The sequence below is a fragment of the Centroberyx affinis genome, unplaced genomic scaffold (genome assembly GCF_046629955.1).
Source record: "Centroberyx affinis isolate AG114_WGS23_722 - 3 ecotype Tasmania unplaced genomic scaffold, CSIRO-AGI_Caff_v1 ptg000058l_1, whole genome shotgun sequence".
In the NCBI taxonomy this organism is placed as follows: domain Eukaryota; kingdom Metazoa; phylum Chordata; class Actinopteri; order Beryciformes; family Berycidae; genus Centroberyx; species Centroberyx affinis.
This window is the reverse complement of record NW_027278769.1, coordinates 271,355-296,889: the sequence shown is the minus strand read 5'-3', so window position 1 is coordinate 296,889 and position 25,535 is coordinate 271,355. Positions and strand designations below refer to the sequence as shown.

At 45.9% G+C, this 25,535-nt stretch overlaps 1 protein-coding gene across 8 annotated transcripts in view; it reads right to left on the bottom strand.

Moving 5' to 3' along the window:
- Positions 1 to 25,535, bottom strand: part of numb (NUMB endocytic adaptor protein) — a 43,577-nt gene continuing 18,042 nt past the window's right edge. Inside the window, exons 2-11 of one of the 8 annotated variants that reach the window (XM_071519338.1) lie at positions 20,402 to 20,538; positions 14,972 to 15,046; positions 8,509 to 8,541; positions 7,740 to 7,814; positions 6,849 to 6,989; positions 6,058 to 6,262; positions 5,235 to 5,540; positions 4,047 to 4,217; positions 3,078 to 3,212; positions 1 to 2,618 (exon numbers count right to left, since the gene is read on the bottom strand). In XM_071519338.1, coding sequence (XP_071375439.1) covers positions 1,870 to 2,618; positions 3,078 to 3,212; positions 4,047 to 4,217; positions 5,235 to 5,540; positions 6,058 to 6,262; positions 6,849 to 6,989; positions 7,740 to 7,814; positions 8,509 to 8,541; positions 14,972 to 15,046; positions 20,402 to 20,527 — 2,016 coding nt within the window. In that variant the 5' untranslated portion in view covers positions 20,528 to 20,538 and the 3' untranslated portion in view covers positions 1 to 1,869. Of the gene's footprint in view, positions 2,619 to 3,077; positions 3,213 to 4,046; positions 4,218 to 5,234; positions 5,541 to 6,057; positions 6,263 to 6,848; positions 6,990 to 7,739; positions 7,815 to 8,508; positions 8,542 to 14,971; positions 15,047 to 20,401; positions 20,539 to 25,535 lie in introns of those variants that run through there. The other 7 variants (XM_071519346.1, XM_071519354.1, XM_071519395.1 and 4 more) reach the window with 7 other exon arrangements.

The following is a 25,535-nucleotide window of genomic DNA, read 5'->3' as shown; positions in this document are numbered from 1 at the left end:
TGTATTCTCAATTTAATTCAAAGTGATCACAGGCTATTATTTGCAGACTTTCCCCATACAACATTTTCCCTGACATTGATCCTTTTGCAATTTTAGAGTGTTAGTGTATCAGGTGCTTGTGCCACAAACTTGGCCACTCTTGTTTTATCAAAAATAAACAGATTGTAATGGAGATTTCACAGTATGTTGTATAGATACAAAACATGACAGTATTCAGAAAAGAACACACAGACCACCCTTTCCTCTACCACCATCAATTTATTCAATCTTTTAGCTTCAATATTTCTGGAAAGAAGTGGAATAAAGTAATGAAATAATTACAAAATGGAAAAAAAAATAGATCAGAGAACAGATCATATTCACAGGTTTGATTTTAAAAAATAAAATAAAAACATGACAGAGAGAAATCAGACAATGAGAGGGGAAACAGATTAATCTCCCCGTCGTTTTCCACTGTGAACAGCAGACCAAACCGTCAGAACCACAGCAGGTTAACGGAGGTCCGGGCAGGAAACCCCGGCTTTAGGCCACAGCTTCTCAGTTACTGTAGCCAAGACTGACTAAGATCACCAGCATCAACTGGTGATCATAGTCACCTGTGAGGTCAAATAATCTACTTTAGTGCTTGTGCAAAATAAAAATTTAGAAATCAACTACTTAAAAAAAATAATACAAGAGGTGGAGAATCGGGAGACAACACTACCCAATGTGTTAAAATAAAAAAAACATGAATGTTACCACAAAAAAAAAAAAAAAAAAGAATGACAATGAAGACAGAGGAAGTAAAATGTTAAGGACTGATGAGTACTAAACTATTAAAAACTGATAGTTTAAGAGAAAGCACTGGTAGGAGAGGCAACCAGTCGGGCACCACCACCATTGCTGGGTCCATGTTGATTGTTGCTGCAATGAAACCCTATTTACAGTGAGATGCTGCACATCCAATCACAGGATGCAATAGACGGCAATAAAGAGATTTTTCTTCAAAAAAACAAAAATGAAAAAACAAAACAAAAAACAAAAACACAAAAAGTAAAGCAGCTGTCCCTTCACACAATCTCTCTTTACATCACATTAAAAATTAGCACTGCTGTGAGCTGTGTACAGTATAGATTCTTTATAGATATATTTATATATATTTATGTATAATATATACGGTCATTTCTTGTATACACGCACATCCACTCATCTCATTGTAGCTAGCCTGTGCCTTTGGCAAGATTACTTACAACTCTTCTGTTAGATTCCAAAGCTATTTAAAATATACTTAATGCATAAAAATAAAGATTTTGGCATTCTCTCACTTTATTCTTCTGATTGTGAAGTTATTAATGAGAACTTCTCGTCTGGAAGCTTAGTTCTCTCAGTGCTGCAGTCCCTCTGCCGGGTGAGGGAGGTCTCGTCTCCTGCCAGCAGGGGGAGCTGGGAGCTGGACCAAGCGGAAGGGGGGGAGGGGGGGCAGGAACCGCCACACCTGGATGGGTGGCAGGGGATGGCAGGGGGGCTGGGTGCGGCTCGGCACCGCTATTCCACAGGGTAATGACGACCACGCCGCCCCGAAGCAAGGACAAAACAATACAGACAATGCTAATGAAATGCCTGGTGAGCTGCACCCTTGTTAACAGCAACCTGTATTTTTTCCACTGCTGTGCAGAGTTCTGCTCCCTGTTGATTCACCCACTGCTCTCCATCGTCCCACCAGTTCCTTTCCACCCTGCTCAGCTTGTCCACTGGAGCAGAGAGAGGGAGAGAGGCAGGAGGACATTCCCCTCTCCTCTCCAGTCTTTTCCCCATCTGCTCAATCAACCAAATAGCCTCCACATTATCCGGTCCTTTCTGATCTTTAATTCTCCCAAACACCACCAGCCTTCAGAGCTGGATCTCAAAGGTCTTGTGCAGCTCAGTGGAGAAGGGATTCGTGGGCGAGGGTGTGGTGCGCTGGCGCGAGCGGCTCTCCAGCGCTGCCCACTGGGCCTCGAAGGCATCCGCCTGCGGCTGGGGCTGCGGGGCCGGGGAGGACGGAGCGGGCTGGGGGGGAGCGGCCCAGCTATCCGCCCCGTTAAAGGTTACGCTACCGTTGGATGGGTGGAGGGGAGCGGGGTTCACAGCGGCGGACTGCAGGGGCTTGCTGAACGGGCTGACGTTAACGACAGCCTGGGCGTCGTACTGGGGTATCGTGGAGGCCGGGATGGGGAACGGCTGGGGTTGCGTGGCCGAGCCGAACACGTTAGCTACCATCTGCGAAGGAGTGATGCCGACCACGGGCACGCTGGGCTGGCCGAACGGCAGCCCGTTGGACATCGGGTAGGGGGCTGGAGCCTGAGTGTGGTAGGCCGGCTGGCGAGGGGGCAACATGGGCACCGCAGGGGGCAGCGAGGACATGAAGGCCACCGGGGTAACAGACGGCACAGGCACAGGCATAGGCATGGGGGCAGCGAACGGCTGGGTAGGAGGCGAGGCTGCTGCCATGATGGGATTGGCCTGCGGGGCTCGAACAGACTTGGACACTTCCTCCAACCACCGATCCGCCTCTGATGGCGTGCGTCTGTGGGAGGGCATGGCTGGGGAAGACGTGGGGGGGACTACTATCACCGGAGTGGGGGATGACCAGTCTCCTGCTGGGACAGAGTGGGTAAAATGAGCGAGTGACTACACATCAAGCAAATACGAGTTAACATGGAGTACAACAGACAGCATTTCACTGAGACAGAGACAAAGACAAATCCTGATGAACTTCAAGTTCAATTTGTTTGAAGTTTGCAGCTAACATTCATCATCCCGAGTTATAACTATTGCAAAAAAATGATTCAGAGTCAGAACCACCTAAACCAGCAAGTACAATTGTCTTGGTAACAATGACAACTTACTGAATCAAATTATTGAGTCTCCCAGTACTGACACAAATGATACAAGGACAACAGAACCTCACACATATACAGTAGCTCAAAGAGACGGTGCAAGACAAACTACAGACAGTGAAGTATCCATATCACTTATTTTTCATCTCAATAGTGTACTCTCAGTGCATCCTGTGACATGCAAACCTGACACTTGAGCCTCCCTTCAGAGTTGCTTACCTGGCTGGGCCGAGGCAGGGGCCCCCGCTGGGGTCTTAGCCCAGGGGTTAGTGTCTCGAGCAGGCAGAGGAGGGGGCAGAACTGGGGGGTTAGCAGTAGCAGCAGCAACAGAGAAGGCGGGAGCTGTGCCGTTCACTACAGCAGATAAGAGATAGAAGCTAGTATAGGCAAGCTTGTGAATGGATGACGTAGCCTGAGCTAATGTTAGACATGCAGAACATCCCCGTGCAATTAATTAACAGTCTTTACATGTGTTAATCACACCTACAAAATAAATGCTCTGATTAAAACTACGGTATGACAAAAACTTATGCAGGCACATACTCTCTGGCTGCGTTCACACTGCAAGCAACACAATCAAAAAATCACCAAATTAATTTCAATTCATTTATTTCATCCATTCATCTCCTATAGAGCTGAGTGACCAGGGAAACCGACGTGTGGACGGTTTGTCAGCCGAGAAAAGTTCAGAGCTGAACTTTTTGCAGTCACTGGCCGTCAACAACCAATCCAATTTGCGTGCTTCCTTGTTTCCCTACCAATGTGATTTAGCTCTATGAACAATATTTACTCCTGCCAAGTGCAAAATGGCCGGAAAGTTGATTACAGCCATTCAAAGCTTCCGAGTACTCGAATTAGAAACACTACAGGAATAAATGTCTCAAAAACGACGCTTGGAGAGCGGTTGCATCCATCGTTGGGTCGATGGTAAGCTTGTGTTTTTTCTGTTTATTTTCAATTAATGCAACATAAGGTTATGACGGCAATACCAGAGCAGCAAAAATACATAATCCGCCTCTTCAAAACTGTATTTGCCCGACACCACTACAAAGATGCAATCTGAGCCTCTCGCACCACCCACAATTTGTCAGAATAAAGCGACCCATCGACCAAGTTGCTCGCAGTGTGAACGCCCCGTTACACACGTTACATCATGACGGCTATCAGCAGAGGTTTCGGCGTGGTTACCTGGTGCGACAGGAGACTGTGGGGAGGAGGCAGGTTTGGGCATCGGGGCCGAGGAGAAGGGGTCCTCTGGGGGCCCGCTGAACGCTGTGGTGATCTGAGTGCACAGCGAACTGATGCTGTCACTCTCTCCTTCTACCTCTGGGACTGGAGGGGGAACACCAGAGGAAACTTCTATGAAGCAAACATCAGTTAAATAAAATAAAAGCCATGACAGCGCGAGCACACATAATAGAATTATGTAGGCAATGGGCTCATGCAAGAATAGGATAATTCAACTATTCAATTTGATTAATTTCATCAAGATGTCTTGTGGCATAGCTAGATGTTTCAGCCTGCTGCCTTCTTCACTGGCTGTGCACTGACATTTAGTTTTTGAAATTTAAAGTCTTAAAGGTAAAATCCACTCTAACTCTCTTACCCTGTTAAATATTATCCATTTATGATGTTCAATGTAATTTACTTTTTTGGGTGAACCCATTTTCACTCGACATGCCTTGCCAACTTCTACTTCAGTTAGTGATTTCCTACATTTCCCAGAGTGACTTTCAACAACCTCCAGAGAATAGGCGTGAACTTGTTGCATTCAGCTGTAGGTTACACATGTAGGTGGAGAGAACAACAGTGATAGGAATAGTGTGGTATTAGTTATTTTTTTCAGTGGAGAAAAAGTGAGAGTGGAGAGAGAACAATGCCTCAGTGTTCTGTGCTGGTTGTTAAAATTACAAGAAAGCCATTGAAGCAGCAGCTGTTGTATTTTACTTGCTACCAAAGATGCAAGCTGTGGCTACATTGCATCGTGAGGCTACTGTCAGGTGAGAAATCGGTCTCTCTTCTACGATGGATTTCTCCCTGTATGATTGTTGAATGTTGGTGTAAATGGCAGCTCTGGAGAAACGTTTACCATTGATGTTTTAGATATCTAGATATTATATATTGTAGCTACACTGAAAATGACGTTTGACGTTACATCACGTCATCTACATTTATCGGTGGCAATAAGAAAAATACACCACCAAACAACAAAATGGGCCTAGAAATTTAAGGTGCGTCACCAGTAGTTGTTTTTTTGTTTTTTTAACAGAGTTAGTGTTAAAGTGTTTTAGGGTGGATTTTTCCTTTAAGGCATCAGTGAGATGTATGGAAAACAAAAGAGTTGAGTATATGGTTAGGCCAGGAGTCCTGACTCACCTGTGTTTTTGCTAGGGAAGTCAGACTTGCGCTGCATGGTGGAGGGTAGCTCGTTCATGCGCAGGGACAGCTGTCGTTTGAAGGGAGAAGTCTTCTGGCTGAGGGCCGGGAAGCCTCTGAAGGAGCCCTGCCTGGCCAGGGCCTCTGCTGGCGCGTGTCTGCGGGGTATGGCCTGGGGCCCCAGGGTGGCCGCAGAGAGGGGCGGGGAGGACGAAGGGGACGGGGATCCTCCCGTCTGGGGGGCGCAGGAATTTGTCGCACAGGTGGCCGAGCTCACAGGAACAGCAGCCTTCACATCTGTCTCCGCTGTGGGAGAAAGGGGGAAGTTCAGACAATAATCCACCAAGGAAAAGAACAGCTTTGTCCAGAAATTGCAAGTAAATCCAAATTAAGGCTCTCATTGCAAAACATCACAAATTCATTTGCAGAAGATGTTGCTCCCTGAATTTCATCATTAAATATTTAGGAATAAGAAAAATGTAATCCTCAAAAATGTTAGTATTTTGTAGCAATGGTCATGAAATAGCCAATAACAAATGTTTTTCCATTTTGATGGATTTGATGATTTTTTACTTTGATGTACAGTACATCAGTTGTTTTGTCAGAGTGTCACTTTTTCCCCCCAAATGGCAGATATCTCATTTTAGTACGAAACTCTTGAAATAGATCTCTCTTGGCTGTTCCACACGTGAAATATGCCAACCAAGTTAAACAATAACATTACCTGGAAGTTTGAGTACGAACACAAACACTGACCTTTCTCAGATAATGTATGGGTAAAATAAGATTTCCCAGATCAGGGAATGGGACTACAAATACAGACCTTTCTTGGCGTCCTGTAGCTGCCTCATGACCTCCTCCCGCTCTGCCGCCTCTGTCGCCGTGGTAACGCGAAACGAGCCCTCACGGGTGAAGGTGGTTCTGTTGGCGTCGAAGGTCGCCGTGACACCGCACTCCTTCTCCCGTTTCTGTTTTCGCTCCAGACAGGCAGCGAACGCACAACCCACAGCATGGCTGAGGCGCTCTCCCTGGAGAAGAGAACGATAAATAATGTTTATGTCTTGTATTCGCCACCACAGCGACAACACTGCCACCATTGACAAAGAAAACGTGAAATTAAAATATAAACATATATTTTCGCATCTAGATGAAGTTGCCACTGAAACACAAACCAACGAAGTAATGTTTCTCTTATAATAAAAATGTCCAAGGAAAAACACTGTAAACTGTACACCTCAAATTACATTGGATACACTGGAGATTGTATGAAATAACACCTTTTGAAGACACTACAAGGTGCTGAGGTCGAGAAGTGCAATCAACCTAATTTCCACATAACATGTACTCCAACAATTGCACATCATATGTTTCAGTAAGTTAAGATAATCTATAGCATTGTAAAGAACTATCAAGACCTATAAAGAATCCTGTGTGCCATTTTGATGCTTTTCACGTGAGTTAAGTTTTATTATGCATTATGTGCTGCCGTCTGTTTGGTATTCCAGTTGAGGCCAAAGACAGTAGCCCACACTGTGTAGATCAAGTTCTACTGTAAATAGATGCCCTTGTCTTTACACAGACTGAGGTGGTTCAGGCTTTGTAACAAGTTCTTACTGAGTCCTTGATGGCCATGAAACAATGGCAGATCCAGCGTCGCGTGGTGCCGTCCCTGCAGATGTAAGAGAACGCCCGCTCGAAGTTCCGGTCCGGAGCGCAGAACGATACCTTCTCTATTGTCTGGTCCAGAATCAGGTCCTGCAATTGGAGCGCAACACAATTAACTCATTATCGTAAGCTTAAAACTAAGGTCAGGGTTAAATGAGTTTCAGCTCAGTGTAATCAATACATGGGCAGGAGGGTGGCATAGTAAGTAGTACTTCAAAGGAAGGCCTGAGTTCAACTGAACCGCTACCAGCTGCAGGAGCGCCAAGCTGCAGCTAAGGGGTGAAAGTGAAAAGAGAATTTCTCCTTCAGGGATCAACTGAGTGTTACAAATTGGATTGGGATTGAAAGTAATGATAAAGAAACTTCCTCATGTCCTTTTGACTATAATATTACTTAGCCTACTCCTACATCCTACTAGATGGAGCAATTTTTTCCGTTTTCATAGCCAAGCGAAAAGTGCGAGCACACCCCGACAGACCCCAGCAGTACTGACGATCACACACAGTCCAGCTCTTTTAGAGGATCCTGGGTGCTCTGAGAACCTACAAATGCAAGGTAGTACCTGATGTAGTACCACATGCCTTCCAGCAGGTGCCACTGTAACCTAAAATTTAAAATAGACGTACTGTTTGCTCAACTCATATCCACTCTTGCAGGTGCAGTGAGTACATATTTCCAAAGAGGACCTTCTGGAGGTCACTAGACCACAAAGATAGAGTCTTAACTACCAGTGTTTCCTCTTTCAGAGCCCAAACAGCCACATGCATTTCCTCTGGTGGCTCTGTCTTTTTGATCAAGGTATTTCAGAGCCTGTGGCAGCGGCCTGAAGGGACTCATTACCTTTGTTTTGTCGTCTACGACACGAAGACCGTCCGCCGACACCCACAGCACCGCGCGTACCGCCTTCTTCCCAGCCTGCCAACAAAACACAAGGGGGACAGGAACAAGTAAGAAACAGGACAACTTTTCAGTCTCTCCACGCCCCCGCAGATCACATCCCCTCATACCATTCCTTGAAACCTATGCATAAAATCCACATAAAACTTCAGTAAGCAAACACAAACCACACACACCACCTGGAAATAAAGAAAAGGCACCAGGTAGGAGACTTTTAAAGACAGAAGAGAAGACAGAAGTCAAGCGTTCTGCGTGTTGTGCAATAGTACCCGAAATTTTATAAAAGAAACATGATATGAGAATAGGTGTGATAAAGGCAGTCAACAATGGTGGCCCATTGGTTAGAATAACAACAATAAAAGATTTGTGTGTGTGCAAACAAAGAGACAACACTCATTCACACAAACTGCTCATTGTTCCTTTCTTGCTTCATGGAAGAGGAGCTGATGGGAGAGAAGGCACGCCCGTTCAGACACACAACCGCACGCAAACACACACACAAACACCAAAATACAAAAAAGTGCCCCACCCCACCCGGTCACAGACACATGCATCATCGTGTTTGTCTCACTCCAGACAGAAACCCCCCTGTGTGTTCCTGCCAGCCTTCAGACGTGATCAAAGAGTGAAGTGTTACGTGAGGGGAGAAAAAAATAAATAAAATTATAATAATAAAAGAGGCACGCACTCAGACACACAAAGCAGAACTTACTTTTGTAAAGAATCCCTTGAAGAATTTCCTGTCCTGGAAGTGGTATTGGTAAAGGCAGGGTGGGTGAGAGGGGTGGGGGAGATGGAGGGAGGAACAAGGCATGAAAATGTTACCGATGAGGTCTACAAATTGTCTGGAGCCCACAGGAAGGGATTTGGTTTGTTTTGGGGTTTTTTTTATGGAGGTGAAGCTGAGTTATGAGTGTGAGTGAGTGAGCGGAGCAATGGACCGGGTCGGTCCACATGATTCTATATTGATAGGTGTAGTGATGGCCTGGGTGATATTATGGTAGTTATTGTCATTATGGTGATCAGTGTTAGTGCTACCACACAGGAAGCCAGTGAGCAGCAGAGCCCAGACACCAGGAAGTGGTAAGCTCACGCCCCAGCATGTCTCCCTGCCGAGCTGCTGATATCGGGAACCAGTAGGTTCCTCTGTAGCCGTCCTGAGAGGATTTGAATAAACAACCCTACAAGGCGATACAAGACTACAGCAGTCCCGCAGCAAAGACATCATACCAAGCCGCCTGGACAGGGGAGATAAGGCTGGCAGAGCTTCAGGTGTGTGTGGAGGGGATAATCCTAAATCCCATTTTATTCTTTTTCCTCTGATGCCTAAGACCAAGACGTGGTCATTCCATGGTTGTTCAGCAGACATAAACAGATTCCCACAGACGGCGGTTTGACCTCTGAGTCGAGCCAAGTGACTGGCTGCTGGTCGGCGAGAGTCAGGGGTCAAGTTTAGGCCGCCGCGCGTCACATAAGCGGCCGACAATCAAACCTGACCTAGCCTTAATCCTCCCTCCCTGCACCGCCCCTAGACCTCCTCTCCTCCCCACAGGCTGTGAAAAGGAGTGCCACTCCGCTCCTGTTACACGGCCGTGGTGGAGACAGCACTCAGAGCACCGTGTTAATGCATGATTTAATGTGTTACCAGCGTCAGGGATTCACATGAAATGAGTAAGCGCTTGTTAGTGTGAGTGTGTGTGTGTGAACCACAGACATGCAGACGAAGGCAGAGCCTACACAGCCAGTGTTAGTATGTTATGGGTAAGAAGAAATCTCTATAGGGTTGAGATAGCTAGAATGGGAAGGAGGTGAGGGGGTGTTTGGAGGCTCAGCGACACCACAATAAAAACCTGCTCAAAAAGACAAAAGAAATGTATAAAACCAACAAAAAGTAACAAAAAGAAAATACAATATTCAAGTATTCAAATTCAGGTGTGAACTGGGATGAAACTAGAGTGGGGGAAAAAGCTCTTTGGGGGAGAAAGGACAGTGTCTAAGGCAACAGCCGTGGGTTTTGACAGATCAGGGATGAAGCCTAGAGGGTTGAAGCTAAATGCAGGAAAACAACTTTCTAGCCTACAAGCCAATCACAAAACTCACTGACAATTTTCAGATTTTACCAGCCAACAAGATATTTAGAATAGGGCCACCGAATGAAAATAAGTTACCTGCCAAACTGGCTGGTAGAGTAGACACACCGGTCACTGTCAAAAATAACCAGTGTTACTACCAGCTGGTGGCTGACAGTAATTTCCCTCCCTGAAAATAACCGTAACAAACAGCAGAATGTGCAACGACAACTGACATAGCTTGTGCAACATCTGTGACAGGTCTACTTTGTGCAACGCCTTACAACATTCATCTTAATCACATGTCAGAAACATCTCTGCTTTAGAAAGAGTAGCTTATCCTGGACAGCAAAACCTTATTTTGCCTGACAGGCTGTCCAAGAATCCTAAGCCACTATCCTGCACAGTGCTTGTAGAGAGGAGGGGGAAGTCTGCCTACACAGCAAATTATCTGGTGTTAAAACTGAGCTAAGCAACTTTATTTTGGTATTATTTGGTGATAATTTCATAACACCTTTTCAGCTATGAGTAATTCAGATGATCTGACAGAAGATCAGGCCTCTGTGATCGCCCCTGCCTCTGTTTTCAGGCTCTCCAAAATCTCACTGCTCCCGGCAGGCCTCAACCAATCAGGACATCTCTCTGCGAGGAGGCGTCTCCTACTGCCTGTCAATCACGCATAGCTCATTCTAGTGCTGACTTCCTGGCAAACTGCAGAGAGAAGACAGATATGTCCACAGAAGAGATAATCCAAACTAAATACTGGGACTGGAAGGAAGTGTATGGAAGCCAGGTATTTGTGTAAGGAGGCCAGTTGTTCTCCTCACAGCACAAGACCTGTTCATCAGGAAGGAGCCACATTCAGGTCAGACAGACCCGAATGTCAACCGGTGTTAGGTAGCTATGGCTTTGCAACTGTGGTAACTAATCTATGTGTGACAAAAAATATATTTTTGCCACATATATTTTTGCCACTGAATTTCAGGAACAACTAGACTGAGCTAGCAGAGTTATGTTTTGCGTAAAAGGTTTGGAATTTATCAAGTTTGCCTGGGAGAGAGGGAGCGGGCAGGGGGGTGTGGGGGGGGGCAGAGTCAAATTCTTGCTAATTTCTCCAAAGTTGCCTACAGCAGCTTTAATAAGTGCTGACTTTTCAGTGGCAATTAATTTGATTTGATAAAATTAGCTAAAAAAAAGTTCAATTAACTCTGATGGGTATGGACTGATAAACACTGGCACTGTTTTGATGTTAATACTCCCAGAATTAAATGAACACTGAGGCTTTTGCTGTGTAGATGCCCACATTCAGTGATTACTCAAGAAATGTCTCTGGTGTGGGTGGAAAGGCCTCTGAGACAGCATTTCACAACATGTGACAGTAAAACTGTTTTGAAACCAATATAGAAGAAACAGTTTATATATATGTACACCTTGTGGTACGCTTGGACACAGAGTCAGTGATGCTGGGCCATTCGGTGTTGTACAAATATTAAGTGAAATTCTTTTAGCATGTCAGCGGCCTACCCAGTCTATACAGGAGAAACCATCCCGCTCACTACTGGCTACTGAGCAAAAACATTCCCACCGCCAGAACACCGAATACACCTCCGACCCTGGGCTACGGGCCAGCGCCAGCAGGAAGTGACATCATGATGAAAACGTAAAAAGGGCAGCTTGGAGGTTGACGGTGCCGCAGTGCAGCCTCCTCCTCCTCCTCCTCCTCCTCCTCCACCGCCTCCACCCTCCCCTCTGAGTCACGGGTCACAGAGCTGTGAGAAAACTCTCATTACCGTCCCAAAGGCTGCTGGGAATACAATGGAGCCAGCTCAGAGCGGTGTATCCAGCCACAGCCTTCACACACACACACACACACACACACAAACAGATAGACATATCCAGTCGGACAGCTAGACCACCAACACAACCTCCTGCACAATGCACATACAGAGATTAGCGTTATTTCCATGCTCTTCCTACTCATGCCACAGGGAGCATCAGCTCTCTGTTGCTGCTCGTCTCCCCTCCCCTGCCTCAAGACTGATGCTGCCAGACTGAGGAGTTGGTGTTGTGGCTGCTGCCTGACTGCTGTTAGCGGATTTTCAGAGAACAGCCTCCCTTCGGCCTACACCAGTTATTCAGTGTTGATGGGTGTGGGGCCTTGTTTTCTCAGTGATTCAGCCATTAATTCCTGGAGCATGAGTTTGTTGCTAAGCAATATTAGCCCACATTCTGTTCACTGGTTGGAACTGTATTTGTTGCCTGGCAACACTTAGCTTATTGAACAGTCGATGAGGATGAACTGGGAACTATCAGGGCCTAGCTGATTGAATTGTGTATCCGTTTCCAGGAAGATGGCTGGTCTGGCCTGAGAGTCTAGTTCTGATATGGATAACTGTCACCAGGGGGCAGTCATACTGTGTACCAGTGGACTGTGAAGGTTTTATGGCACTTCCTGTCAGGTGAGCCTATCAGGCATGCAGGTAAACTGCCACGTACCTGGCCAGGGTTCAGCACGGTCACGTGGCTATTGTAGTATATTGACATTGTCCAGAATACAGTAACTGGGTGACGGTCACTTATAAACACGGCAGGAATCCAACTTGTTTTTGTCCACCAACCACGGCAGTTGTTTCATCCCAAAAATCAACAACCGATTTCACAATTTCACCGTCCAAATAGATTGTTAAGAGAACAGCACCTTCACATGGTGGCAGGTACAGTAGTGTTGTCAAACTTGCCAGCCGCAGCCAGAAGTGACGAGGATTTCATTGTCGGCTGGTGTTAATTTCCCACCCTGCTCATAAACACGGATCAATAAAGCCATTCCTGCACTAGAGTACAGATAAGGCCTCTGGGCAGGCAGGGAGGGAGGGAGCGAAGTAACGGAGGGGAAAGAAGAAGAAATGTCATTAGGGCGAGGAGGTCAGGGAGTCGCGGCCCGCAGGAGGACAGGAGGCAGAAGCACCCGTCTCTCCGTTTGAGTCGGGCTCCATCTCGTGCTCCGTGTTACGACAACTGTAACTCAATAAGACCCCACCGCCTCAGGCTCTGTGCACACCATGTGACCTCTGTGTGTATGTTGTGCCTGTATGTGTGTGTTCTGTACTTGTGTTTACGTACGTGCATGGTGCTTCTGTGAGCTGTGTGGCTCTGTGTGTACTGTGTGTGTATGAGCGTATGAGCTCTACGTGCGTGTATGTGTTGTACCTCTGTGTGTCTGCATGTGTGTTGTGCTTTTGTACGTGCTGCAAGACAGCCTGTGTGTGTGTGTGTGTGTACAAGTGCCTCTGGGTGCACTTGTCATGCCTTGTGTGTGTGTTTTTACTTGTGTGTATGTGCCTGTGTCGTGCTAACTTTTGTGCGCGAGCGTATGTGTGTGTGTATTCATTGTACCTCTGGGTGAGCTTGTTGTGCAATTGTGTGTGCCCTAAATTATACCTCTGTGTGCACGCTCTATTTGTGTGTATGTTTTGTACCTCTGTGTGTGTTTGTGTGCGTCGTGCTTCTGTGTAAGTGCTGTAAGAGAGCGTGTGTGTGTTGTACTTATGTTTATGTGTCTTATAAGAGTAATAATGTGTACGTAGTGTGTCTGTGTGCTTACCCTCTAGGTGTGCTTGTTGTGCCACTGTGTATGTAAAATATGCCTCTGTGTGCCCTAACTGTGTGTGTGTATATGAGCTCCTAACGTATGTATGTGTTATACCCATGTGTCTGCATGTGTGTTGTGCTTCTGTGTGTGTATTGCAAGAGTGTGTGTGCGTGTGTTTTGATTCTGTGTGCATATGTGTGTTCCACTTCTGTGTGCCCTAATTCTACCTTATAAGAGGGAGAGAGAGAGAGAGAGAGAGAGAGAGAGAGAGAGAGAGAGAGAGAGAGAGAGAGAGAGAGAGAGAGAGAGAGAGAGAGAGTGAGAGTGTGTGTGTGTGTGTGTGTGTGTGTGTGTGTGTGTGTGTGTGTGTGTGTGTGTGTGTGTGTGTATTAGCACTGGTACCAGTATGTGTTTGCATGCGTGTTGTGCTTCTGTATGAGTGTTGTAAGACTGTGTATGTGTGTGTGTGTATGAGTCATGGGATTTCATAAAGAGAGAGCTGATGCTCATAATATGAAATTATTCTGTAGCATGTGCTACAGTATTAATCATACTCAAACATAATGCTTCTCAATAGCTCAACAAGTAGAGCATGCCGCTTAAACAACTAGAGCTGTACAGCTTCAGATCCTGCTGGTGCTGCCCACACTAAAAATATACACACTCATGGTATTGTAAGGTGCTTTAGATAAAAGCCCGCACCAAAGGGGATATGTTACATTACGAAAACAAGAATGAATTTTCAACTAGCTTGAGTCATCTCAAATTGAAACTGAAATCACTCAGCAGACATTTAAAGCAGGGATTGTTAGCCTTTATCAGCACCAGAGTCTAATTTAGTCTTGTCCTGGGACTCAGACATGACACGCTAATCCTCCTGAACAGACTGGTACTCTATACACACAGGGACCCACCACAAACAGGCCTGCGACCTCAGGTTGGGCCCCGACTCACACAGTGTCAGTCACATTCATCCATAGGAGTTTATGACCTGGGTGGGGCCTTGGCAAACAACTGACAACATGGAAAAGCAATTGCTACACAGTTTCCCCCTTTCCCCCTCCACCCCCCGACACTGGAATTTGCTCTTTTGCGTAACTCTGCCGGAATCTACTGCAGCAGGAAGTACATGTCGGCCTAGAGACAACGGACGGACGGAGGTAGTCTGAGGGCCACGCTGGGAGGAGACCCTCAATGAGAAACGGCAAGATTCAGCCATACTCGGGCCTCTAAGTACAGAGAAAACTGGGCAGGAATAAACACAGCAGCAGCAGCGCTACGAAAGAACAAATCTACAAGCAGCAAGATGACAGATGAGGGAGGGCTGCCGTGATAAGAGGAACTGTCAATCAAAGTCAGTAGGATGAGAAAATGGAGATACCCTAGAGAACGAGGTAGCGGAGGGAAGGGAAGGAGAAAGAAGAGAAAGGAGGGGAAAGGGACGTCTGCTAACTTTGTAGGGTCCGGCCTTAGACTCGTTCCTAGGAGTACAGTGAGGCTGTCTAGTGAGAACCTACCGTCTTCAGCCGCTTCACAGCGTCCTCACAGATGTGCATGCCCCGGGACTCCTCCACCTCCACGTGGCCCAGGTACTGCAGGAGGGACAGACAGAAAGAAAGAAGAGAGAGAGACAGATAGAGAGACAAGAGAGAGAGAGAGAATCTGAGTGATGCTGTGACAACCCTTACTTTATTCAAGTTGAAGTTGGGCTACAATAACAAACTCCAAACAATCTGGCATGAGATCAGGCATTTAAATGAGTTCAGATTCTGTACAGTCCCATGATACATTGGTGGTGATGAAGTATAGACCTAATTAACTAGCAATTTAAGTGTAATCTCAGTTCTATGGCTCCCTAGTTGATAAGATGCCTGATCTTATCCATGGAGAACATAGTTACGTTAAGACTACCTGGCTTCCTTGTTAACATTCAGAACTGAACCATTAGCAAACATAGTTAATACCATATTTCATATATAGAAGCACTGCTTATACAACAATGCACTTATTATAAAATGCCAGATTATCTGTTGTATAACGATCAGAAACATTTAGCTATATATGTCACTGTACTGCAGCGGTCCATGCACAATTATAGCAATGAAGGAAATTCTCATGTTGTGCGACATCATGCAAAATTAATTTGCATATAAGATGAAGATTAAGGGTGTTGTGCCAAAAGTTGCAGCCAAGATGTGAAGGCTCTAGTTAATTTTTCACAATAATACAACTTTTACGTCTTTTATTGATTCTAATGTGTATAATGTGTAATGTGTGTATAATGTATGCAAGTGTTACACCCCTGACTGACATGCCTAAATTTGGCTCTTGATTCCCACTGTGCTGTACCAATAGCGCTGTGGGAGAAAGCAGGAAAACACTAATCTCCAATTTACCAATGCACAGGATCTGCTGTAACTATCCCAGTTGGCATTTAACTACGGTGAGTGGCAACGTAGAAACTTGGATCGGCGGAAGGGTAAGAGCAGATTTGTCACTGGGGACATAAAAAATAATGAGTGGGAGTAGCAGATCTAAAAAAAAATAAAAAAAAAAGAAATCTGGAAAAAATACAAAAAACGCATCCCTGACAAATACAAACGGGCTCTCGGGTGGATGCGAGCGCAAAAGTGTGTGAGCCTGTGAGTAAATACATGAGAATATAAAATACAAGGAGGAGCGGGGATGACATGAGTGTAACTTTACTACGCTTTCCTGCTTCCCCTCCATACCCTCAGCATGGTCAGCATGCCGCACACCCCTGTGTGCTCCTGTCCCAGGAGGGTGGGGCTCATCGCAACAAGACAATTCAGATCAGGGTCACATAACGTTGTCAGTCAGAGAAACCTGACTTTCAAGTAATTTCCGGCGATTGTTTGAACCTTCTAGCACGCATTGTACGACATTGTGCAACATGGCAAACCCCACCCATCTGGTACTCCAACCGGGTTAAAACAAACGGCAGGAATTACTCAAAAATACTTTGTGAGTGGGTTTGACTGTGAATGAACGGAAAAGGCTGCCCCCTCCGACCCTATCCTCCCATCCTCCTTGCTCCCGGATCTGAAGCAGCATCACGCCCTGCTGTGTGTCACTCTGGAGTCGTAACCCTGACCGATGCAGCGGCCTCCGGGGGTTAGCGGCGCGAGGCAGTCAGCCATTGTGCGTGCAGGACTAGAGAGGAAGTCCTTACCCTTTTCCTTACTGAACACACACATATACACACACACACACACACACACACTGCAAGCGACGCTGACCCCCGCCCATCACCCGCCACCCCCAGGCCCTGCTATTTTGAGAGCATGACGTCGCGACTGTGACTCACACCGTTGGCCTACTAGCATGCACACGTGTACAAACACACACACCTAAACACACACACACAGATGCACACACAAGCATGCATGTGTCCTGAGGGGAATACTGATGCAAGGAGGCAGCTGTGGGCAGTGAGGACAGGGGAAGCAGTAGCGCTACTAATGGGGGATCAGCCAGGAGACGTGGCTTAGGTGAGATGAGTAACCGCATGGGAGGCTCAAACTGTCACAACAGATGCTTCATTGTAGTGTCCTACTCCGTCCTGTGAGTAACTCACTGGCAGCAACAGTCTGGGGGCTGAAACATTCACATTTAGCAGATGTTCTTAACCGGAGCGACTTCAAACAAATGCAACCAATTTTTCCTGCAAGAATATTTACATGTGGGGGTAATTTTGGTTCTGAGACCCAGGTTTGCCCACTCCAGGATTAGTTCTACTTGGAACTAATCCTGGAGTGGGCCAGGATAAATAGCAATTTAGGAATGGCTCTTGTTTGGATACTTATACTGCATTTGTACAATTGTGCTCTAATTGCAAATGTATTTTTTTTTTCTGCAGGTTGAGGAATATGGCAAGATGATGAATTGTATTTACATTTTTCTAGCTGCGAGGGCAATTTTCCAGCTGTTGAGGTGCCACAGCTAATTTAAGGTAAAGGAAACACTGCAACAGTAGGATGAGCTTCAATTCATGGATCAACACCAACATTACAAGCAGCCACTGATAAGGAGGGCAGGGGTCAAAATAACAAACCCAGACAGCAATAAACACTCCTGTTTTGTTTAAATATTCAGGGTTTATCTATCGTGCAGTTTCACATACAAATCAGTATCAAACCATATCAATAAACTGGAGTTGGCTTTGTGTAAGTCCCCTGGAAGTAATCCAGATGTATTCCAGGAATTAATTCAGAGTATGGGCCATGCATCAATTTCAGTGAAACATGCTGTCAGCAGCCTTACAAACCCCTACTTTCCATACAAAAAACAGCAAGTGTGCACATTTATGGTCCTGAAAGTCCTTTTATGTTGTGTGAATATTTGTCTTTCTGAGCCGTTTTAATTTGCAGACAACACACATTCACACAAACACTCACACACAAGTTCACAATCGTCAGTAGCCTTATAAGCCCCACATTTCCATACAAATAATGTCTATGTATTCACGGCACTGAAGATTACCTTACGTCAGGTGAATAACTGTCTTTGTCTCTGGACATCAGTAGCCTTATACAGCTGACATTTCCATATAAAAAAGGCAGGTCTACATTTTTATGGCATTGAAAATCCTGACCTTGAGTCACATGAATTATTGTCTGTCTAAGCGATTTTAGCTTGCAAACAACATGCATATAAATACAAGCAAATAAACACAAACATGCCTTAACGTGACACACCACTGGCAGGCTGTGTGCCGTCAGAGGGCAGAGCGTGAGCCTGATCCTGAGCGGAGAATTGGGCTTTTCCTCTGCTCTCTCAAGTCACCGTGTGTTTATAAGGGGGAAGCCCCGGGCCACAACAGTGAATGCTCATTTCACCCTCTTAAGCCCCCCCCCTCACCACCTAAAGCAGCCTTTATTCTCTCCCCCTTCTCCCCCTCCACCTCCTCTCCTCCCCTCTATTCCTTCAACTCTCACTCTTTAGCGCGCCGGTGATAATCTCACTGCAACTATTCCAACCCACACACAAGAACTGGGTTCCTCTGAGGCACCGAGAGCGGGAGAGAGGGAGCGGGAGGGGGAGGAGGGATACGCAGGAGTAGCACGGTAGGTTGCACCAGCACGGTGAGAGCCAGTGCAGAGAATGAGGAGGAAAAAAAAAAAAAAAGAGAACGGTTGAAGGTATTACACAGGAGAGGTATGTGTGGCTTCAAAAGTGCCAGAAGGAAAGCTTGACAATCAGGGCAGAAAACGAAACTTTTCTTCCACAGGCCTCATTGGCTGGTCAATTCCGAAATTCACTGGCCATTTTCAGCATCAGCAAACAAGACCTTACTGGTGTAGGACACCTCAACAAGGGTCAGTTACCTGCCAAACTGGCTGGGAGAGTAGAGAATTTATTAGCGTTTGCTCACTGGCTGGTTATAGGCTAGTTACCCACCCTAAAGGGCATGATTATCTTTAGCTTTGCTCTTGTGTTGTTTTCACACACTTAAAAAGTTAAGCAGATAGAGGAAAGCAAAATCAGCAAATAACTTTAATGAAACCTCTCGAGCTTGAACAAACAATTTCCAAAAAAAAAAGATCAAAGACGATGTGTATCCTTGAAGAGACCGTGGTAAACAAAGTAAACCTGAGGAGGCTGAGGTCATCTGCACATTTTAAGAAGGGTGCTGAAGGAGTAGGCTAGTCGCTCATAAACAAATCCAGCTTCAAGCGCAGCGGAGGGAGGTAATTTATGGGGAGCAGGTGGGGGAGGGAAGGTGTATGTTTATGTGTGTGTGTGTATGGGGGGGGGGGGGTTGTCAAAAGTGTGGAAGACAACTTAGGGGAGAGATGGAATCTAGGGCGTCCCACACGCTGGCTGGAGCGTGCACACGCGACTTGAAACCATAAACCGACACACACACACGCCCTACATCAAGCCTCCATCTGGAAACTTACGACAGTCTTACATCCCCCCCACGATCTAATGACACACACACACACCTATCTCCACCACAAGTCTCTATCTATCCACCTTAAAATTGGACAATCTCATGATAGTTACTTTCACCTCCCTCCACTGAAGGCATTTTCAATTCCCCTTTCTAGCGCTAAGGAAACAAGCAGGACAGAGTATACACACACACAACATAAAACCCATACACCCGTCTACGCACACACCCCTTGACCCACCATGAACTCCATCTGTTGCAAGTCAAACCTCACTTTCTCGAATCCGTTCCTGAACAAGTTTTCAATTCCCTTCTCTCTGAAGGTCAGCGTCTGGCCCCACGTGAGTAGGGGAAGCGTACTGTACCGTTGCGCTTCTGTTTGCAAAAGTGGAGGGTTTTGTTGCCACAATACAGTGAACTCTCCACTCCTGTGTCCATCAACTGCACCTTGGCTGGTCCTGTTCATCCATTTAGTATTGAGTATTGAATGCATATATGTAGAGGGATATGTATAGTCTACTGTCTGTTGTGTGTCTTGCACCGCCCCCTTGCACTTGAATGTAAGGTCCTGCTGTCCTTGTGCCATTTGTGCAAATGTGCACTTGAATTACTATGTTATCTCTCAATAAGTCGCAATGAAAACATCCTGTACATTTGGTAATTAAAGTGATTCTGATTTACTCCCTGAGGTTACAGGTCAAAAGTTGAGCAGACAGTTTCACAGATCATCTTGCAGGTTTGGATGGGCAGCAGCTTGGTACAGCACATTATCTTGCAACCTAGATAAAAGCTGCACTCACGGTCTCTGAATGCTTATGATTAATCACAAGTAGCGTCCTTGGGGAGCCAGGCAGTGTGCGAGTTCCTCAAAGAGGTATGAGTGTGCCACAGTGAGGTTAGCCCAGCACCGTGAGTGAGTGTGTGAGTGTGTGTAAGAGAGAGACTTTGCGTATGAGTGCCTGTGAAAGTGTGTACGAGGGTCGTGTATGAGCAGGTGTGTTTGTGTGCGAGGGAGAGAGGGGAGAGTCACCTTGACGGCGAAGCTGCATTTGCCACTGCGGACCGCCTCCTCGTCTGTCTGCCACTGGTGCGGCCGGCTCGACTCCGGCACGTACACATCTTTCTTCCGGCGGAAGCTCTGCCGTAGCTTATTCATCGCTGAGCCCCCTGTGAGTGGTGAGAGAGAAAGAGACAGAGAAAGAGAAAGAGAGAGAGGGTGAAAACTTGAGGTGTCATCAGCAGCATAATAAAAAGGTGCAGCACTGCGAAGATATAGAGATTAAAAAAAAGTGCATCAGACAAAAAATATAAAGAGGCAATACTGAAAATATAAAGTAAAAATAGAGTTTGCAACTCTGGTAAATTGACTAATTCACATGCTGCCAATATGTCAACATGTAAATAAGTCAACTTTCATATAAAAAAGAAGACAAAATAAGGACAGGCAAGAGGAAGGCAGAAGATAATAGACAGGAAGTATGGCATCGATGGTGTGCAGTGTCGCAGTGCCAGACTACTGCTGCTGTCAGAGCTACAGTAATGTGCCTGTAAATAGGAAAGCTATGAACACTGACATCAGTGTAGCAACGCAGTAAGCTGTTGTCTCACTGGCACACAAGGAGAGATGAGAGAACTGGAGCCTGAGTCTCTGCATGGCTGGGAGTCAGAACAGCCTGATTATAAGGGAGAAGAGGGCAGACAGGCCAGCCTGCTGCTCCTATTGTTACCCAGAGGGCCGATGTACTTTTTACCTGCTACATGTACTAATGCTGCAAGATGACAGCTAAAATGATAATCCACATTATTTCACTAGACAGTGTGATCACAATTATTAAATATGATTACTAACCTAGATGATTTGGGGAACAAAATTGGTTTATTGTGCTTTTGTCGTCTTCAGTTAACATCTTGACCATTTCCACTTATAGGAGCCTGAATGAAATTAAATGAAATCCTTATGGTTCCAAATTCTAGGATTATAAATTGTGAAAAGTAAAATTGTGTGACACAATGAATTGCTCAGCTGTGAAATTCATGCACCAGTGGTTTTTGGGAGTAAAGTTTGTCCTTGTTTAATCCCAGTTCTATCTTTAATGTAGGTTGCAGCTTCTTAAATTGTGCAATTTATTATGCTAATAGCACTATGTTGATACACCACATGTACACCTTTTTGCTCAGAGTAAAACTCAACTAATTTCTGATGTTTTCTTAATGTCACATTTTCTTAGTGTTGGCGGTAGAGTTCTTGCTGTGCTGCCACATCTTAGTCTAACAAATCTAGAGGAAATACTGGTTCTAGGAGGTTAGGAGGCACAGGAACGCAGAGACCCAACCAGACACTGCTGATCCACACCAGAGCTGAGTGGTGCATCCACCAAAGAAAGCCTGGCTCACCTCACCTTAAACCTCACCCTCATAATTGGGGACCCAAATTTGCTCGGCCATGCAATTCCGACTCTAAACATGTGAGCTGAGCATGCTCCTTGACTAACAAGTTGTACCGACTAACTTCTGAGCTGATGAGGATCTGGTGGGATTAGAGGCCTTTAATCCAGGAGAACTGACTGTCCACATACACGCACGGAAACACGCACATACACTCACACGCACGCACATGAACGACCATACAAACACACACACATCCACCTACTTAAATACACACACGCACGCGCACACACAGACGAACACAAGGCTGAGCTGTCTGTTTGCATAATGAAACCTGTCCTGTGAGCCGGTAATGGCTGGGGGTAGAAAGTCTGTCTGAGGTGAGGCTCTCTTATCTGTCTCTGCCAGGCTGCAGCTCTGTGGGCAGCACACAATGAAGCTTTCAGCCCTGACCAGACCGTGGATGCACGCACACATCAAACCTCATATTGCCACTAAACGGAGGAACCAGGAGTGGACAGCGGCGTCACGGAACGTCACAAGAGCCCGAATCTGCGAGGCGCAGTGGCATATTTCCCCCGCTTTATATTCAAAAAGCCTCCACCGATGACCACAAAACGCAGGAAACTTTTTCCAATTCCAAAATTCACCTGCTGCGTTAATAATTTTACAAGCAAACTACATATTTTGAACAGAATAAGACTTCTAAAATGACGGTTGGCCACTTGCCCATATGGCTGGTAACGTGGGCAAGCTTGCCAGCCACCAGCCTAATGCCAGTAAGTTTTGGCTGTGGCCGGTGTGTATTTCCCACCCCGTTCCCACGTTTTATACTGGCAACTCCAGCCCTTGTGTGGCACAGCTAGCGCCTGTTTTCCCTTTTATCTATGGTCCACACAGTATCACTCACTGAAACACAACCACGACCCCCTCGGCCACAGATTGAGATGTGAATTCAAATGGTGCGCTGTCTGAAAATCAGGCAGAAACACAGACTAATGGGGCATAATGCCAGTGCGTACATGCGTGCATAATTGTAATCGGAGCCAAAGACCCCTGCAGGTGTCATGTTATAAACACCCCCGGTGCGTCTACAGTGTGTGTGTACGCATCTGTCTGTGCACATACACACACGCACAGGTAGTAGCCTGCAGAAGAGTGATTGAAAAACTTAAGTGTTTGAAAACAAGACAACTGAGTAAGAGAGGGAGATATACTGCTTCATCCCTCTCTCTCTCTTGCGCTCTCTCTCTCGTGCTCTCTCTCTCTCTCTCTCTCACACACACACACACTCTCCCTCTCTCTCTCTTAACACACTCGTTTATTTAGGTCATATCATGTTTGGGCTCACTGCAGTGCCAGTGACAGGCAGCCTGCCTCCAGCCTGCAGAGTGAAGAGGAGGAGGAGGAGGAAAAGAAAACACAGATTCTTCTGCTCTTGTATGGCGCACCTCTTCTTCTCTGGCGCAACAAATGGAGGTGTTTGAGTCCAACATGCTATATAACCATTGATAAACATAAGTGAACGCTGTCACCTTGAATTCATTCTTCATATTCTGAATAGATAAATGACACCACTCTGCAGTGCTAGTTTTTTTAGACACATCTCCAAGAAAACTATAACTTAACAATGGGTTTTACTTTCAGGTAAGCAATCTGTTTTAAACTAGGCGTCATGTTTTGTTTTGTATTTTTTTCAGATGATGGATCTCTCCAACGCCAGCCACCAACAAAACACTGCTACATTTTGGCTCTGGCTAATAAGTTTGTCTACTCTACCAGACGCTTTCAGCAGGAAACCAGGCATCATTTATAGATCCTGCTCTGTTCTAAAAAAATCTATCCGTTTGGTATAGACAATAGTGAAAGCGCCTGGTGAATTATGACCATCTTCTTTGGCCTTTGGACTAGAAATTTTGTTTCCTGCTCCAGTCATGTCGTCTTCACCTTCATCCCTGATCTGTCCAAACCCACAGCTGTTTAGACCCTACCCTTTTTCCTAAAATATCTTTGTTTTTGTTTTTCAAATCTCGTTTCATCCCAATTTGCCATTTCCAACATTGTATTTCCTTTTGGTTACTTCTTGTTGGGTTTTTTACATTTCTTTTGTCTTTTAAAGCAGTTTTTAACTGAGGTGTCACAGTGAAAAACCTCCAAAATGGTTGCTGGTGAATTCTGGGATGAAGTAGCCATTGAGAGGCCGGTGGACAAAAAAAACGTTTCCTGCCAGGGGATCTCATTCTGGAAAGAGTCTCTTTGAATCCGCCCCGGGAACAGAGTCTGGGGGTATTCATTCTTCAGCCCCACAGGCTTATGTTGGCCCATTATTACACCGTGGGTTTTTGCCTCCTCTCACAGTGCCTTACTAAACTCACCTCCTAAAACACTTAACACTTGTCCTACTGCCAGCTTACAACCCACACACTTTCCCTCCTGCTTTCTGCAGTGTGCAAGACAGAGCCATAGAGAGAGAAAGGGAGAGAATATACGTATACGTGAAAGCACATTTGTGTGTATGTGTGTGTGTGTGAAAGAGAGTGTGTGTTTGATGTGTTTGTGGGTGTGCACTTGGTGTATGTTGTATGCGTTCATGCAAGCGTATGCACCTGCATCCATTTGTGTGCATGATAAGGGTGGTGCTGCCAAATGAAAGGCTGAAGCTCTAGAAATCCCCCTGACAAGATGTCACACCTCTCCTCTCTGAAGGGCCACTTCCAGCTTGAGGCTCCCTCACAAGTACTCCCCCGTCTCCCCCTTACTAGCAGCACCCCTAGCAGTAGGTAACTCTATTGTGTGTGTGTGTGTGTGTGTGTGTGTGTGTGTGTGTGTGTGTGTGTGTGTGTGTAGTGTTGGCAGCGAGGTGAGCAGTGATAGAGATGCAGGCCAGGCAGCCAGCAGTTGTGGGCCAGAGGGAACAGAGCAGCGAATGAGCAGTGAGGGGGAAAGTCTGGCTGTGTTGGCCTGGTGCTGAGAGGGGGGGTGGGGGGGTGTCGGGGTGGGGGGGGGCATGTCATGTGAGGCAGCTTTAGCCCCAGACCAGCAGGGTGGCTTGGCCATGGGACAGAAAGGGGGAGCAAAGGAGAAGAGAAGGCAGGAGGGAGGGAAGGTGGGAGAGAAAACGATAGAACGGCAAAGCAAGAGAGGGAGGATGGGAGGGAAAAGAAAAGTGAGGAGAGGGAAAAGAGGATACGGTAAGGATGGAGGGAGAGAGAAGGGAAGGAGGGAGAGAAGTAGAGAGGAGAGGGAGGGAATAGGAAAGAGAGGGGGAAGGAGGAACAGAGGTAAAAAGAGATGAAGCAGCACTGTTTCCCTAGGTTTGCACTTTATTTTAGACATTTTATTGATATTTCATTTAGCAAGCCCAGTATTTCATATTCTTTCCAGACACTAAAGTCTAAATGTCACTCTGGTATAAACTGATGAGGCTAGCATTAGCTAAGTTGCTACAGCAACATTAGCTGACTATGATACTCCCATCTGACTATGGCTATTTGAGTGAAGCAAGTATGACATACAGCTGCTAACTATAAATGGGTTACCTCCTACATGTATCTGTTGGTTGTAGGTGTAGAGAGGTGGAGAGAGCAATAACAAAAGCGAGTTTTTCCGAGTCGGGAAAAGTGAGTCACGCCCCTTACTCAACACGCTGGTATCTCATCCTTTCCAAGGATGGATTTCTCCCTGTATGATTGTTGAACATGCTTACTATTGATGTTTTAGATGGCTGAAAAATTGTCTGCAATCAAACTCCATTGTAGCTGCGCTGGAAATATTGACAT